General features: G+C 53.0%; 2 protein-coding genes across 2 annotated transcripts in view; one reads left to right on the forward strand and one right to left on the reverse strand.

Annotated features, from left to right (window-relative positions):
• Positions 1 to 808: 808 nt before the first annotated feature.
• Positions 809 to 4,465, reverse strand: LOC122363171. The gene has a single exon (XM_043332124.1). The coding sequence runs from the start codon at positions 4,463 to 4,465 to the stop codon at positions 809 to 811; it is 3,657 nt and encodes a 1,218-aa protein (XP_043188059.1).
• Positions 4,466 to 13,130: 8,665 nt separating this feature from the next.
• Positions 13,131 to 17,864, forward strand: part of LOC122363173 (protein outspread-like) — a 92,550-nt gene continuing 87,816 nt past the window's right edge. Inside the window, exon 1 of the mRNA XM_043332133.1 lies at positions 13,131 to 13,458. Coding sequence (XP_043188068.1) covers positions 13,345 to 13,458 — 114 coding nt within the window. The 5' untranslated portion in view covers positions 13,131 to 13,344. The remainder of the gene's footprint in view (positions 13,459 to 17,864) is intronic.

A 17,864-nucleotide genomic window follows, 5' to 3' on the forward strand; every position in this document is an offset into this window, starting at 1 on the left:
AGACTGCAAATTTTGATTTAGAGGCAAGGATGCTTGAAAAGGTGATCGATCTTATAGTTGTCCTATGATAAGTTTGGAAACGGGATGCACCATTCGATGTGTTTTGGGCTTTGCCAAGTTTCGCGGCGTTACGTGCCTCGTTTTTTTTTTTTTTTTTGCATACACGATCAGTATCTACTTTTGGGATTCTCAGTCAGGCAAGCCCCCGTCCCCGTCCCCCCCTATCGAAAACCCGTGGCGCCGCCCCTGCCATCTGGTACACATTTGGTGCACATCTGGTACAGATTAGGTGCAGATCTGATCTGGTCAAATCAAGTTCAGTGTGTCTCTTAGCAGCTATCAGCTAGGGTTGCACTAATTGCTTATATGCCTGCGTTGTCATATTATCAGAGAGCATCATCGATTAAAACACTGAAATTAATTCATAAATTGAAGATATTTGCTGTTACGCCGCTAGTATCCGCGGCTGAGTTCGTTCCAGCTTCCGGGTCCGCGATCTCGGTCCGCGATCTCACACAGCGTTCTGAATAACGTAGTCCTGTATTGGTGATCGGTGTCCGGCGGGGGCCGCTGCCCGACTGCTGCACGGCCGCACCGTGCCCACGAGCGCAACGAGCTCAGCGCCACCTAGTCTACTGCACAAAGTTCAGAGGGCAAAGGGCTACGTCACCACACACTACCCCCCTCAACAGGAATGACAGTCGTGGCGAAGCAGACAACACAAAAACTGGCCGACATAAGACTTAACATCCGTCTAAAACTATTTCAAAGCAAAGCCAGTCGCTTCGAACACGACTTTGTGTCGCCGTCACATTTCGGCTATGAGGCGACGTGGCTGCTTCCGCTGCCTGGCGGAAACACGCTGAGCGATGCCTCCAGTTGCTGATCCAGCTCCTGTTCCTGTCGCCGATGAGGTCACACCGCCACCTCTGCTGACCTGCGCCTCCTCGGCACCAGCGTCGCCGCCTGCAGCTACCTGCGCTTCCTCGGAGCTGCCACCGGTAGCGGTAGCAGGTGCTGTCACAGCATCATTGCCCGTCGCCTCTGGTCCGTCTGTGGCCGGTGACCTGACCGTCGTTTCCGACCCGCCGGTCACACCTGTCCCGACGATGACCCCCGGTCTGATGGTCACCGGTGGTTCGCCAATCCCTGTGGGTGCCACCGGAACCTGTCCAGTACGGTTCGGTGCTGCCACCGTCGGCTGCCGGCTGATTTCCTCCGCGCCATCGGGCGCTGCAGCAGCCTGTTGGGTGCCCGCCAGACGCAGCTGGTCGGCGTGCCGCGACCAGATCGCGCTCCCCACGTCCACTTCGAACGACAGCGGGCCCGTCCGGGCGGTGATGACTGCCATGCAAGCCGCGCAGTCACGCGCCAGGGCCTCCAGCTCGGCGTCCATGCCCGGCCACCATACGTATCGGCGCGCCACACCTTTCATTTTGGCGCTGCCCAGGTGACCTTGGTGCAGCTCTGCCAGCACCTGTTGCCGAAGGCAGTGGGGAACCACCGTCCTGCCACCCCAGAGCAGACATCCCAGGTCCGTGGAGAGCTCATCCCGCCTCTGACGGAACGGGGCCAGCTCCTGCTCCACCTGTCCGGGCCACCCACTGTGCACGTACGTCAGGACGCGCGACAGTACCCGATCGCGGCGTGTCGCCGCCGCGAGTTGTTTGGCCGTCAGAACTGGAGCTACACCGTCCATGAACAGCAGATACGAGCCGCCGCTGGTGTTGTCCTCAGCGTCCGCTGGCTCGACCTCTCCGCCTGGCACTGCCATACGAGACAGACTGTCCGCCAGGTGCATGTCTTCTGATGGACGCAGCTCCACATCGTAGGTGAAAGCCGCGAGCTGCAGCGCATACCGCTGTAGCCTGGCCGCAGCCAGCGTTGGCAGCTCACGCTCCGGACTCAAGATGCGCGACAGCGCCCTGTTGTCCGTGACCAGGGTCCACCTCCGGCCGTAGAGAAACTGACCGAAACGCTTGACGGCGAAAGACACCGCCAGCGCCTCCTTCTCTACCATCGGATACTTCCTCTCCGTTTTTGTGAGTGTCCGAGAGGCGTACATTACCGGACGCTCCAGTCCTTCCTCGTCAGGCTGCAGAAGCACGGCTCCCACGCCGACTTCACTGCTATCTGTGACGAGCTTGAGCGGCGCCTCTGCATCGTACCGCTTTAGGACTGTGTCCCCTGCCAGCAGTTTCCGCACTCTGACCAGTGCGTTTTTGTGCACATTAGTCCATTTCCACGTGGCGCCCTTCTGTAAGAGATCGTACAGCGGCGCTAGTTCCGTGGAGAGGTTGGGAAGCACCCGCTGGTAGTAGTTGATGCTCCCCAAGATGCTGCGCAGACTTTTCACATCCTTAGGGTCCGGCATGTCGATCACTGCGTCAACTTTCTCGTGTACTGGACGCAGCCCCTGTGCTGAGATGCGCCAGCCGAGGTACTGCACCTCGTCGAGGCCAAGTTGACACTTCTCCCGTTTCAGCTTCACTCCATGAGCTTCCAGCCGAGTTAGCACTTCATCCAAGCGCACGCACAGGTCTGTCATGTTCGCCGCCGTCACCAGCAGATCGTCTTGATAGGCCACACACCCGTCTATGCCATCCAGGATGTGATCGATTGCTGCCTGAAACACCGAACTGCACGCCGATATGCCGAACGGTAGGGATTTCATCCGATACCGTCCTCGGTGCGTGACGACTGTTGTCATATCCCGCGATTCCTCCGCGAGCTCCAGCTGCAGGAAGGCGTCTTTCAGGTCCAGTTTGCAGAACCGCCGTCCTCGGACGCTCGCAAAGATGTCCTCGGCGGATGGCGTAGGATGCGTCGCCATTTGCAGCTGCGGGTTTACCGTTAGTCGATAATCACCGCACAGACGCACACCGCCATCAGCCCGTGGCACCGTCACCAGTGGTGTTCCCCAGCCGGGCGCGTCGTTTGGACCGACTTTTTCCGCGATCCCGGCCTGCACCCAGCGGTCGAGCTCCTGCTCGACGGCCGGTTTCAGTGCATATGGAGGCGAGCGCACCGGCCGTGACACCGGCCGTGCATCCGGTTTCAGTGTCAGGTGCGCCTTTACTCCACTGATGCGCCCCGGTGTGCCGTCAAACACCGACTTGTGCCTGTTACAGACCGCCTCCAGGTCCGCCGTCCCTCGGTCCGGCGTGACGTCCATCACCGCCGTCTCTCCGCCGCCCACACTGATGTCCAGAGCCCGCAGCCAGTCGCGGCCTAGCAGACGGCGATCGCCAGGCAGGTCCACCACGACCAGTCGCAGTCGATGGTCCCGACCGCGAAACCTTACAGAGACGTCTGCCTCACCCCGGAGAGGGATCCGGTGACCAGTGAATGACGACAGCTGTAGCTGAGTAGGTTTCAGTCGCAGCCGCGGGATGACCGTGTCCCGCCCCACAGCAGTGATAGGGCTGCCGGTGTCCACCACCATTTTGATGGCCACCCCGTTCACCGGTAAAGTCATTTTAACCGCCTCCGTTAGGTTAACAGCGTTTATCTGCCCCAGCCCCCACATGCCCGCCGTGGCAGTCCGCTGTCGGCATTGACTGCGCAGATGTCCGATCTGCTTGCAGCGGTAGCACCGCCGCGTCTCCGGTGCCGGTCTGACCCCGTCGGACCCACGAGTGTCAGATTCCCGGCGCCCCGGCCCCGTCGGCCGCCGTGACGCTGGTGCCGCACGCGCTGACTCATCCGGGCGTCGGCTGTCCTGACAGTCCCGCTGAAAATGTCCCGCCGCACCGCAGCGGTAGCAGCGGACCGTGCGCCGCTGGCGGCTCCGGTTACCGTCAGCCGTGCGCTGTGGCCGGACAGCGTTAAGCTGATCCGGCCCCGAGGTCACCACATCGACCTCTGGCCGCTCGTCCAATGCGGTAGTTGACCGTCCGACGCCGTCCGTGCTCAGAGACGCATTACGGAACTGCGTCACTAGCATTTGCGTTTGCTCGTATGCACGAGCCGTAGCCTGCAGATCTTGCAGTGAAAAGTTATCTCCTTTGGTTCCGACCGTCTGCAACAGTCGCTCCTGAATTTGTGGAGTCGCGCCGGCCACGCTCCTGTCCCGGAGCTCACGGTCGAGGTCAGCCGCCGGGAACCCGCACCGCCCAGCCACCGCCCGCAAACGAGCCAGGTACGCGTCGAATGACTCGCCGGCGTACATGCTCGTGCGGTGGAACGTTACACGTTCCGCCATAAGGTTAGACGTCGGCTGCAGATATTGGCGTAGTTTAGCCACAGCGGTGTCGTATTGTGACGTTGCAGCCGTTGCAGCCGGCTCCGGCAGGGTGTCGAACACGTCCTGGATGTCCGGCCCCATTAGATGGAGCAGGACTGCAGTCCGCCGCCGGTCGTCTGTTATGTCCATCGCCTCGGCGTAGAATTCCAGACCCTTCAGCCACCGGCTAAAGTCCATCCCCTTTGCAAAAGGAGCCACGCTCGGCAGTCCGGCCGCCATGTTTGCCACCGCCCCGAGGCTGCACCGGGGTCAGGCACTGCACACTGCACTGACCGCGCTGACTCACCAGTCACGCCACACCGAGCAGAGTCCAAAGTTCAGAGTCCAGCGGCCGCCGTCGCCGCCCGCACCACTGTTCACCCAACACGGAGGTGCAATACAAATGTTCCCAACAACGATACAGCGAAACGCAGCGGCAGAGCTGACAGCGTTAATGCACAAAATTATGCAGCAGTATAAAAAAAAATACTAAGCACTAAGCAGAACTAAGCACTAAGCAAGATCACCCGGCCCGACGCTGTCACTTCACCGTGATGTATATCCGCGCCGACCGCCGCGCACTGTACCATCCAGCACGCCAAACGAGTTTGTCCGAGTCCCGACGCTGTCACTTCCCCGTGACGTATATCCGCGTCGGCCACCGGTGCCGCACCACCAGAACGCCAAATCCGTGAGAACGCCACTTTTCCTTCCGAGATCACCACTAAGCGAATCTCGTCCTCGTCGCCAAGTTGTTACGCCGCTAGTATCCGCGGCTGAGTTCGTTCCAGCTTCCGGGTCCGCGATCTCGGTCCGCGATCTCACACAGCGTTCTGAATAACGTAGTCCTGTATTGGTGATCGGTGTCCGGCGGGGGCCGCTGCCCGACTGCTGCACGGCCGCACCGTGCCCACGAGCGCAACGAGCTCAGCGCCACCTAGTCTACTGCACAAAGTTCAGAGGGCAAAGGGCTACGTCACCACATTTGCTGTAATAGAAATTCAAGGTGCAGATTTGGTCAAATCAGGTGCATTCGCCGGATAGCCCGTCGTGAAAACGGCTAATACCTACTAACTTTATCATTTGACCTCAGTCTCACTCGGCCAGACCTTGGCCTGATATCGACCTAACCTTCATCCACTTATGATGGCAGGTATGTATGTACGTACATTTTGTCAAGTGACCTTTCAATTGATGCAGCATAATCGCCTAAACGTTTTAGGCTGTTATCTCTCATGCTCGGGGCTCAGGCGTTATTTTTATTTCACCCATTTTTCGGAGAACCCGACTCTATACCTACACAACGCCCGACCGCCGACGCCATGACAGTGCATGAACAAAAATAGGGGGATAATTTTTTCAGTACCTAAATTTCAGTTATTTTGCACTATCATAAGTTCAGTTTGCACTATCGTCTTTTCGCAGGCAATTCCTGTCAAACACAGGTATATCCGGTCATTCCGCACTATTTTAGTTAGTATAGAGGCGATGCCAGATCTGGCATAATAAATGGGTGTGTGGTAGCTTATTTTGCACTAAATCCGGTATATGAGCACTACCTATTCATGATTTCACTGCCGAGCACGAGCTACTGCTATGACCACAGTATTCTTGAGCCTTGAGGTATTTATTTTTTTATGTTGTACGTAAGTTGGACATCAAAGTATGATCCTCCATTCAGCGTATTACTTCCATGATGAAAACGGAATTGGAGCAAGTTTTGTTGCATAGGTCCTGCCCTCTACGCAATACACCACGCCCGGTGCTGCCCCCTAACGACTAATAGGCATGCTGGGTAGTGGGTATACATTTGGTAAATTTGTGGACAAAAATGCGCATCGCTTATTGGTTCCAAGGCTATAGAACTCCAGGTAAGGACACCAGCCGTTTGACCTTGAACGCCGCCGGCCGGCCGATGACGTCATTGGAGGCAAGCCGGCTCGGCGGACACACAGGGCGAATGCATAACGGAGGGGCATTGGAACGTTGCGGGAGCCAGGGAGATATTTTAAAGTGGTTGCATACCACCATTGTTTGTTGATTGATCTACAGACTGCATCCTTTTAAACCTCGGTGCATCCTAGGCCTGGATGGTGCGTACATTCGTGGAACGATCACCCCGTCCGACGTCCGTGGTCGAAGCTGTCATAGTACTTAAGACACTAAGACGGGTGCAATAACGGCGATCCGATCCCGTCTCTGGCGAATTTAGAGGGGTCGTAAGGACCCAGGCCGAATCTGACCGTCTATTTTTAGGGAAACGGGGTGGGTGAATGGACAACCGATGGCTTAAGAGATGATGAGAAGGGATCCGTCGTCGATTGTTGTTTGACAGACAACACATGTTGTACTGGGCGTATGACCATCAGAGGTAATGCCTGAACGTAGGCAAGCATAATTGGTCTGTCATATTGTTTAGGAATATAAAATGGTAATGGAGATCATTGAGGATCTCTACATTACGGGAATTCACTAATTACTACGGCCCATAGGGGCACCGCCGGAGCTGTTGTTTTGCCATCGGTCCCAGGCAACTCCAGGGAGCTGCAGTACCCGGCGGCCAAAGCGGCCACCTCGTCGACTCGCAGGTCCTCTGGGATTCCGTGATGCTTTAGTGCTTCACCCACAGAAGCACGGGCATAGCAATTAGCAGTAGGATGTGGGGCTAGGTGTCTGTCCACCTCTTCATTCAAAGAACAACGTGTACAGCGCCTGGTCCCGCCGAAGCTCGGTATCGACCGTGACTTAATCACAACTGGCGGATCCAAGAAGCGGTATTGGACACTGCGGGGGCTTTATACCCCAAAAAGGTTTCTCGGAATTAATTTAAAAAACTCGGATTTCGATTCCTTGCGCACTGCTGTGCGGTGCGCACTGCATTTCCTCAGAAAAGTTGTGAAGTTTTCATTTATTCTCGAAAATCGATTTCGGGCGCTGCCCTGGTTGTTGGGGAAGACATTTGCCCCAAATGCCTTCCCCTGGATCCGCCAGGCCGTTGCCCCACTCCGAGCTTGATTAAAGACGTCTTCAAACCTCACCAGAAACCGATGGTAAGGTGAATTTAAATCCAATAACTCATCTCTGTCTGCCCGCCTAAATATACTACACATGGTAAAGCACCCGGCCCTATCGGAGCTATGAGCCGATCGTGATAATTTCGGCTTTCCCCATTCCAAGCTCGATTAGAAACGTTCTCCTTCCCCACCCGATTGCTGATGTCAATTCAAATTCAATGCCTCATCTCTGTCTGCCCGACCATAACCCATTCATTGCACACCGTTCAGCGCCCGGCCCGCCAGAAGTATCCTAGCGCGCTGAGCAGTTGCCTCCAGCCGCGTCATCGCGAGGCCCCGCGCGGCCCATAAATGAAAACATTGCGCGAATAGCCGTGTCGCCCCCCTGATTGGTTCGTGGGACAAAATCATGTACGCAAATGTACGGTACACGGTCGGCCCTCCGGCTTCATCTGGCTCACGATGCAGATTGCAGCGTGACCACTCATGCTCCTCAGCAAAGTACCACCCCCTCGAAATGAGAGCTGGCTAGGCGTTAGGCCGCTGAACGACGAAACGCTGCTGCGAAATGCTACAATCAAGACCCATCTAGTTGTTGTGCGTCAATAACAGTCAGACACGTCCCTTCCACGACACGTACGGAAGGGACGTCGAGCGCTTCCTACTAAGCATCGGAAAATGCCACCGCACATTTAGATTAAGCATTTGCTACTGCAATGCTGTACCTACATGCCCATAGCGCCGTTAGATAACCAGACAGAATAAAGACAGCAGCACTGGCGGACCAGTACGCTTGGGCGGACGGTAGGCTCAGTTCACTCTTGGACAAGAAAAGGCAGGATGATCGGCACACGCTGAGGCCGTACGTAAATCAATCTATCCAAATTCCTTGCCAAATCCGTCCAAGAAGCTAGCCTTGCGTCCTATCGGTCCTCTCAAAACGCATGCGCCGAAACAGACGCTAATCGACCTGGCATCCTCGCGGAAATCGTCATCACTCCATGCTAAGAACCTCGCTCAAGTTCACTCTTGGACAAGAAAAGGCAGGATGATAGGCACACGCTGAGGCCGTACGTAAATCAATCTATCCAAATTCCTTGCCAAATCCGTCCAAGAAGCGCGCCTTGCGTCCTATCGGTCCTCTCAAAACGCATGCGCCGAAACAGACGCTAATCGACCTGGCAATAAACAATCTGTAGCTAGTACAGACTAGTATTGTAGTTTATTTCTTCATAAGATACTAAAATCATTCTAGATTTAGTAGGGATGCCTAAACATCTACCAAAAATAGTGCGAAATGACTACCATTAGGTGCCATTCAAACTAAAAGTACTGCGAATTAGACTGAAAGCAGTGCTTAAGTCGCTTAAATAGGTGTTATATAACTGGTTAGGTGCTAAATGACCCTGTTATACCTCAAATTAACTGGAAATGCCTAGTTTTGCCAAAAATACCACAAAATGACCGGTTTTTAGTGCTGAGAAAATTACCATCCACAAAAATAAACACCCAATCACCACTTCCAACGGCTTTTAGGGTTCTTTCCAGTTCCCTCCCTTACCCCGGTTGTGTCAAGTGGCAACTCACATTGCTCACGAGCTCACCCTAAGTAGACTCACCTCGACAGAAGGTAAGCACGAGTTCCTCCATCCGCTCACAGATGGCTCTGACAGGTGTGCTCCGGGGTGAGAGGCCGCCCGCCCGTTCCGTCCCGTACCGCCGCCTCGTGCTGCGCGCTGCCCCCGGGCCGGCCGCGAAGTGCAGGTACGAGCGGATGAACATTACTACTAAAGACTGACAGTTATTAGTGGTAATTTTCATGGCTGTTGTTAACTAAATACGGTATCGTTTTCCAATATCATGTATTTTATGTAAATGGAAGGTCTCGAATGGGAGAAACGCTTGCGAGTATGAGAACTATTCTTATGCGGAGGAATTCACCGGTGCTACGCACTCAGCTGATTGCCCGGCAGGCGTAACTGTGGCGGCCCGTCAGGACATAGGGATTTATCCCGGTTCTTGGGATATTCATAAAGCATTGGCTGTTGAGCACTGATCACTGATTGGTAGTCGGGTAGTCATTTTGAATGACTCAGACGGTGAGAGTGGGCTATAAACATAAAATATACCTACCTAGGCCACAGGGTTCCAGGCCAAAGAATCTTATTAGGCTGGGGGGATCCATGTGATCGCAAGGCACCTCGCAGTTGCGATCAAACGTAAGTTGAATCGGAACAGATATTGGAGGGATCCATCACATCGTAGGCTAAGTAGATACGCAAGTTGTATCGCAAATGGTGAAGATACGAACTAACTTTACGAATCTTCTCGGTCGATCGGAAGGCCGATCGTAGCGAAGCTTTACCTCTTTCTCAAGAGAAAAATATAAGAAATTTTCAAAATTTTCACAAAACCGAAATATATGTTAAACAAATATGGTTGATGAACACGTGTGCAAAATTTGAAGTCGATTTCTTCAAAAATGGCTGCGCTAGAGCGTTTTAAATTTACACGTTGAAAACGGTCACTTTCACGTCATTTTTGTAATTATTTTTTTTCAATTTTGAAATTTAAAAAGTGTTTTGGGCAATTTTTCGCGTTAATTGCGAAAATCTGACCAAAACATGTATCGCACCATCAATGATCCGATACGCCATCAGAGGCCGCGCCGCGGACAGGTGGGCGCGGCGATACCTAGGCCGCGTGGGGGTTACACTGGTGTTCGGGAAGGGCTATGTCAACGCGAGGCAGGCCGCGGGGGAGCCGGTTGCGGCGCCGGTCCGTATTTGTCGGCGCCTAGCAGTGCAGTGCAGCGGTGCGTTTATGGCGGAGGGAGGGGAAGCGGTGTAGTGTCTGCAAGGCCGCACACAGGAGAGGGCACACGGGCCTCCCCCCCCATTCGAGTTGGGGCCCCTAATCTTTAGACCGCCGAAGACCATGTAAAATGAACTGAAATAATGATTAAAAAGACCGGGAGGGCCCATCTCGTTCCCCAGCAGGCCCATACGAGTCCATAAATGCCCAGTAGCGCAGCCAGGGGTATTGTGGTGAAATTTCAATGGCCCTCAAAAGACCTCAAAGGGCCCACAGATGGGGTCACCGGGTCCTCAGATGGTCTCGAAGGGCCCTCGGTTAGCGTCAAATGGCCCTCATCTGGTGTCAAAGGACCCTCAGATGGCCAAATGAAGGGCCACAAGATGGCCTCAAAGGGCCCTCAGATGGGTTCAAAGGGCTCTCAGCCAACGTTAAACCTACCTCAGAAGACCTTAAAGGGCGTCAAAGGGCCCTAAACCTGCGTCAGAGGGCCCTGAGCTCGCGTCAAACGACCCTCCGAAGGCCTTAAAGAGTCCTTAGCTTGTGTCAGAGGGCCCCCAGCTGGTGTCAGTGAGCCCTCCTCAGCTGGCGCCAAAAGTCCATCTGAAGGCCTCAAACGGTTGTCAGCTGGAGTACAACGGTCCTCAGATGCCGTCACGCGGCCCTCAAAAGCCTCAAGGAGCCCTTATAAGGTCTTAAAGGGCCCTCATTTGGCCTCAAAAGTCCCTCCGCTAGCGTTAACCGGACTTCAGAAGGCCTTAAAGGGCCCTTATCTGGTGTCAGAGGGCCCCCAGCTAGTGTCAGAGGGCCCCCGGCCCTCAGTTGGCGCAAAATGGCCATCAGAAGGCCTCAAACGGTCCGTAACTGGAGTCCAACCGCAACGGTCCTCAGGTGGCGTCAAGCGGCCCTCAAAAAGCCTCAAAGGCCGCTTAGAAGGCAGCAAAGGGCCCTCATATGACCCCAAAGGGTCCTATGCTGGCGTCAAACGGACCTCAGAAGGTCTCAAAGGGCGTCAAAGGGCCCTGAGCTCGTGTCAAATATAAAAGCGCCCTTAACTGGTGTCAGGAGGCCCCCAGTTGGTGTCAGCGTGCCCTCAGCTGGTGTCAGAGAGCCCTCAGTTGGCATCTACTGGCCATCAGAAGGCCCCAAACGGTCCTCAGATGGCGTCCAACGGTCCTCAGCTGACGTTAAGAGGCCCTCAAAAAGGCCTCAAAGACCCCTCGGCTGCTGAAGAGGCCCTTAGCCTCAAAGGAAACTCAAGAGACGTTAAACGGCCCTAAAAAGGCTTGAAAGGGCCCTCTGCTGGTGGCAAAGGGCTCGCATATGACATCAATAACAGCTTTGTCAAAAACGGACCTGAGAGACCTTGCCGGTCCCTGGTTATAAGGGACTCCTGTCTCTTGCAGTAACCTGAGTGGCCCACGTTTACTGAGGGGCCCCTGGTTATTGAAGGAGTCCCTGGTTACTGGAAGGACCCCTGGTTATCAGAGGGTTCCCTGGTCACCTGGTGGGTCCCTGATCAATTGAAACCTCCCGATCATCTGAGCGCCCCCTGATTGCCTTGGTCTTGGCGTTGGCGTACAGTTTAAAGTCGTCGGCACACTGCGGCCTCCTCTTTCTCAACAAGTCCCTCTATTTTTTCTGCAGCGAGGGCGATTTCGTCAAAATACTCCTCCATCGCGAAGCCTCGTGCGCAGACGCAGTCTTCGGGGCGCTCGCTGCGCCAACTCTTGACGCCAACTGACGGGCTCCAAATGGAACAGATGGACTCCGAAACGAACGTGGGAATGCCGACACATGATCCCTCCAAATTTACAGAGGAGATGTCCCTGACAGCCCATTTGCAATAGGGGTCACATTTACACTATAGACGTATGGGGAATTCGACTTTATCGACATGGTACTACGAGGTCAGCTGATCTGCTTGGCATTTAAATCGTAGTAAAACTGGCATTTAAACGCTGCGAAACAACTTACGTACAACGTAGCTCCGATTTGCCGCTCTTTCTTTTTCATCCCTCCGATTTTCTTCCGATCAAGAGAAGTTTCGTACCGAGAGAAGTTTCGCAGCCACGTCCGATATAACTTACGATAGCACGGATCCCCCCAGCCTTATTTATTTTTGATAGTCGATCGCAATTCGCCGTCCGTGCCTCCACGAAAATGTTCACTGTGCAGGTAACGAACATAGTGATGTTGATTTAAATGAGTTTCCATTATTTCAACCAACTAACACATAAACTTCGCTCAAATGTTCGGAATGAACCAATCAATAAAGAGCCGGAGCCGACGCTAAATAAAATTTGAGAAGGGCCCTGCCAGTAGCGGCGGAACACCATCCGACTTTTGGTCCCATTCTTTCCATGCAACGTCCATAGGGCTAATGTTAAAATGCCAAAATAAAAGGGGGAACGGTGTCACGGGTGCCTTACCCGTTCCGCCGCCTATGGGCCCAGCCCTAATATTGAACGATGACGCAATTGCGTGTAATAGGAGAATTTAGATGTCAAAGTTAGCGTGTCCATCAGCCAATCAAAACCTGACACATGGTCCGTTCGTTCCACTCAACCGACTTCAACTGGCGTCTGCTGCTCGCACCAACCGCAGACCATCCCTTTTTACTACTGTTAGTCCAACCAATTCAGAGCTACGTGACGGACATTACAGAAATATTTCAGGGGTAGCTTATCCCTGAAACATTTTATATTCCGAATAATGAAAAATGCATATCATTCGTTCTTATGAACCCTGCTCCCTTTCCAAGCTGCAGCCTGCAAAACATTGATTTTAGCTTACAAGTTGTAATTGTCAATCTATCTTATCAATAATAGGATTTTTTAGAGCCAGAGATAAACACAAAAAGCAGTAATTTTGCATCGACACACATGAACTTAGCTGTTATTATATGCAACGGTTCAACTTCGTGCAGACGGTTGCGCGGTGTGGAGGAACCGTTCTTTTGATCTAGAGACATTATACTTTTCGTCTAGAGATATCTTTGGGTACTTCCCCATAAGTCTCAAGGCTGAGACATTTTGTCTCTAGTCGCTCTGACCCGCGGACTGGCAGCGCGGGCCAGTCGGCGCGCTAGCGGGGTAGTGGATGGGCGCGACAGGTGAATCACAGCTGGAGTGAGACAGGTGACAGGTGTCAGGTGAACCTGTGAGCTGCGATACGGTGGTCACCATGAGTGAACGTGCGTGTGAGACGGTCTCGTGAGACCGAGAAAGAGAGAGGGAGGAAGTGTGAGTGCAAGTGGTGTGCCTATACACTGGTCAGTCAGGCCCCGTTATGTCGAAGGCGGAGTGCAGGAAGTTTTCTCCAAACATCTTCAACAAGCAGAAATGCGCCAGCTGCTTCAAGCACAAGGAGGAACATTCGGCGGCGGCTTTGGATTCAAATCGGGTAAGTGGGTCGAAAAGGACACGTCCAGGCGGGGCAGGGCTGAGCACTGAGCAACATGGAGCTCTCCCGTCGTGTTTTGTGCTTCCTCTTCGCCGGTAGCTTTTCAGTAGAAGCCACTGCCAGATTTGGTGAGAGGATGAGCGGTGACATCATCTCCGAAAAGGTCAAGATGCTCCTAATGTTCGGGTTTGTAATGGTGCCAATGGCAGCCGCATGGACCGTAGCAACAATGCCCCCCCCCCCCGCTTGTATCCCAGCATCACCACCCCCTCCCCCTCCCGCTAAGCCGAACTGGAACAATCGGAAGGCGAATATGCCCAATGCCCATGGTTTTATGATATACTTTGTCGGGGAGAAGGGATAGAGCTGAGAAAACGGAGAGGAACGAAATGGTGAGAATGGTAAGAGAAAAGGAAAGATGAGAGGGCTTGACGAAGCTGAGAAAACTTGGTTGGAAACCTTGTAAAACATGTCGATGGCCTGGTTCGTGGCTAGTAAGCTCTGGGGAACCAAGGCAACATCTTTCGAGCCAAGTGCTAACCGGAACCGGAACTATCATGCTGTTTCAAGCATGGCAACAAGGTCACGTGGCCAGTTTTACCCGGGAATCGAGCCCGAATGGCTGGTTCTAAAGGCCCGACCCGACTGCTCGACTGCTCGCCGTAACCAAGGAGCTATATTTATTGAAACGGATCTAGCAACATTTGCAGCGCAGTGCCTGGGCTAGCTAACCAGTATCCAGATCCACCCCATTATTACCCCCTTACATGAAGCCCTATTTAGAATTGGGCATGAGCCCTTGAGGCTTGATTGACACCGCTCACAAAATAATTCATCTTTTTAACCCTTCATGCCTTGAATACTGAGTTAGATAGTAGGTATGATAAATTGAAGTCTTAAAATATGGAATACTTTTTTACCTGTCGCTTCGGCATTCGTCACTTAGGTACCGTGTCACACACGCCCACTTTTGCTTTGTCATTCATATACGGATGAACTTCACCCCCTTGTACGTCGCAATAATTTATTTGTACTTCCGTCACGACCTTTCCAGATCAACATTCTTTCGTCACCCTTTCGAAAACCTTTCGTTCAGACATCTGTTATCGTGTGTAAACCGTACCTATGTAGTGGACCCGGTCAAGTTCATCTATTATTTTTAAATGTCCTTGTTGATGATTGTCTGTGTACTCAGGGCTCGATGACGGCAGACTATTAATCTTTGTTGTGTATTGTACGTTTCGTCACTTGTCAAACGTGTACCATGCCCTACCGAGAATCGGTCCACGGCTTGTCCCGCGCGTGAGCATTATTAGGCATTTTTATTTATTTATTGCGTATTTCTGCACTTTTCGTCCGCTATTGGCTATACGAAAGAGTGCTCAATTTAACAAGGACTTAGAATCAAAAGTTTCCTAAAAATGTTGTGAAACCTTTGAAACAAAAAATAAGACGTTTACTGCCTTTGTGATCATAACTATTTTCTTATAAAAAAAATCGGTCATATGTAGCTTGCAAGCACAATATTCTGCAACATAAAGTATTTCGGTGCGCTTATCACAAAAGTACAAAAATCCGGCAGCTGTCAGCTATTCACGTCTGCCCATACGGCAGGCGTGGTCTGTGGTTAGGCTGTGAGGTATCACACAGATGGTGCACAAAACTGGGTTACCGCCAAACTGCTCACGTAGACCGTGTCAGACCTGAGAAATGTGACGGGTAACGGTTTGGAAGAGCCATGACACACGGGCATTGTTGGGGAGCTAAATTTGGTAGCATGATGAATAGGAGGTTTATAGGCCGCATCAGCTGTAGCTGTGAGGGGCCATGCACATGAGTCCATATGAGACTCAGTCAGACTCAGACTTCGAAGATTCAGACTCAGGCGACAGGCTCAGACTGAGGCTCAGAAGACCAGACTCAGCATGGATTCTACTCGCATTGTCTACCTTGCACAGTTGTATGTATAGTTGCTCATGCTCAAATGAATCAGCTTTCAATCAACCCTCCACTGAGAAAAGCCGTTCCCCATTAGGACATCCCTTGACCTGCTGGGGCGCTTCCCTCACCACACCACCTGGCCATTCTCTGGCCAGAAGCCAGGGGCACTCCCCAATGCAACATGTCTGAGAGGTACCGTGCGGTGGTGAGGTCACTGAATGAATCGTTCCGGCCACCGGTTGTGAAATGTATGTTTCTTGGATGCGCCGTGCCACTCCTGTTTTGAGAAATTGCGGTACGTCTCGCTGTCGCGTTGCAGCATATCGAAAGGACACATGGGCCTTTTATCCCTTTCGCACACAAACTGTAAAGTCATACAGGTACTTAGGAGCCCGCATTTTCCACTGCTAGGTACTTGACCGCCATACCTCAGCGTTTATCAGAGCATGCTACTATGATAACCATTAGGCAGTGTGATAAAACACTTTATACTAGATGACGTCATAGTGCAACCGAATTCTCAGCATAAATGGTGACGTCAGGAGATTTTAGTTGCGTCACCACCATGACGCCATTTGATAACAATGGCCTTTTCTCACTGCCGTGGTGGTCCAATGGGGTCCAATGGGCAAGAATCTTGGGCCGGGCGCACGTAGTCTTTAGTGAAGATGGGATACGGCAGCGTAAAGGGTAGCATGGAGCTAGAAGAGACTAACGGCTAGTATTTTAAAATTCTAAGCCACGGGCGACTGGTTGGCTGCATCAGTACTCAGTGGGCTGGTAGGCCACACCTTAGCCATTGGACCTGCGGGGATCTGCAGAGCCGGACCAGGACTGGACCTGGCGTCTGCAGCAGCAGCGGTGGCGGCTGTGGCAGACGGAGGCCCTGCTGTTGCGTAATACCCTGGCTGTGAGGGACAACTGTAGGTGACGGATGACGTTGAGGACGGCTGAGGGACGATTGCATGGTAGGGATACATAATCTGTCTTTTTTGTCAGAGTGTTGATACTCCAGATGGGATGCAGGTTTTAGCCGTGTAAATGTGAACACATGCATGGTTATATCTCATTTCTTTCCTATTTAAACCCACTAGACATGGTTTTGCATTTGATAACTGACCCGCATTCATACTCGCCATACCTCTGCTTGACTGAAGGTCTGGACTCTAGGCCCCACGTACTTATGTCCAGACCCAACATACTAGTATCTATGTCCAGGCCCGTCATACTTATGTCTCGAGTCGGATCGACTCACTACATATACCTCTTCTTAGACCCGCCATGGATCTGCCCACCCCACCCCTCCGTCCAGACCTCTCTTCCCTCCCTCCCCTCCCCACCGCCCCACCTGTGCTGTCCTACCTACCATTTCGCAACCGCACAGGGCCGGCCTGAGGCACCATTCGTTGCAGACGCGATGTCTGCTTCGGCCGCGCTGTGTCTGCGCCTCAGACTCGTTCGGCTGACTCAGCCCTGGTCAAACGGGAATCGCGAGGGCGTCCCAGGCGGTGCTAACTGGCACGAGACGGGTACCGGGTAGTCCTGGTCATTGCTGGCGGTTTGGTGTAACAGAAGGGACGGACAGGTGACTCAGGACACAGTCACACGATTGAGGCTGGTGGGACGGGGATTACGAGTCCCCGTGGCAGATCTCGTACATGTGTAGATTGAGCGCCGCTTGGTTCCAAGACCCTTGCTAAGAGTGTCTGTCCCCCAAACTTTTGGTCATACCGCTTATTCTTCAGACATAGGCGGGATGGGGTTTTCTGAAGGACATGTTCTGATCTCTGAGAAGTCTGTCGAAATTATTTCTCAGTTCTGGTACCGTCGTCGAAGTTTCATATAAACTGAACCACCACTGTATGTCCCACGCCAATATTCAGGTCATTTATTACACATTGAACATCTGCACGCATGAAAAGCGGAGAGGCTAGCTAGCTGAAGTGACGTGTGGCAAGACGATGCTAATGACCTTTTCGACGCGCAGTGCGCTGAGCCGCCCGCCGCCGCCCGCCGCCGCCGCCGCCGCCGCCGCCGCCAACCGCCAGGCGCCAGCCGCCATTCGCCGATAGTTCATTGACATCCGGGTAAACACGAGGGGCAGAGGTCGGACGGCCGGTGCGTACCTCCGCCGTGGCCGCTGTCGGTGGAGTCACCTTAAACGCGTTGCTGGTCGGAAGGAAGGTATACGAGTATGTATGCAGCCCGGCATGGCGGCGGGACGGGGAGGGCACCGGGGCACCGTGTCCCCCTTTAATTTTGGCATTTTAATATTAGCCCTATGGGCGTTGCATGGAAAGAATGGGACCAAAAGTCGGTAGTGCCCCCCCCCCCCTTAATTGAAGGTGTTCCGCCGCTACAGTATGCAGGGTTGGCCGCAGTGTTCCATTTTTTGGAATTTTGGGTGGAAAATCACACCTAATGGGTAAAATATTTTCATCCCCAAAACCAGGTAAATTGGAATT

This window comes from Amphibalanus amphitrite, unplaced genomic scaffold (assembly GCF_019059575.1).
Source record: "Amphibalanus amphitrite isolate SeventyFive unplaced genomic scaffold, NRLGWU_Aamphi_draft 000608F_arrow, whole genome shotgun sequence".
Lineage (NCBI taxonomy): Eukaryota > Metazoa > Arthropoda > Thecostraca > Balanomorpha > Balanidae > Amphibalanus > Amphibalanus amphitrite.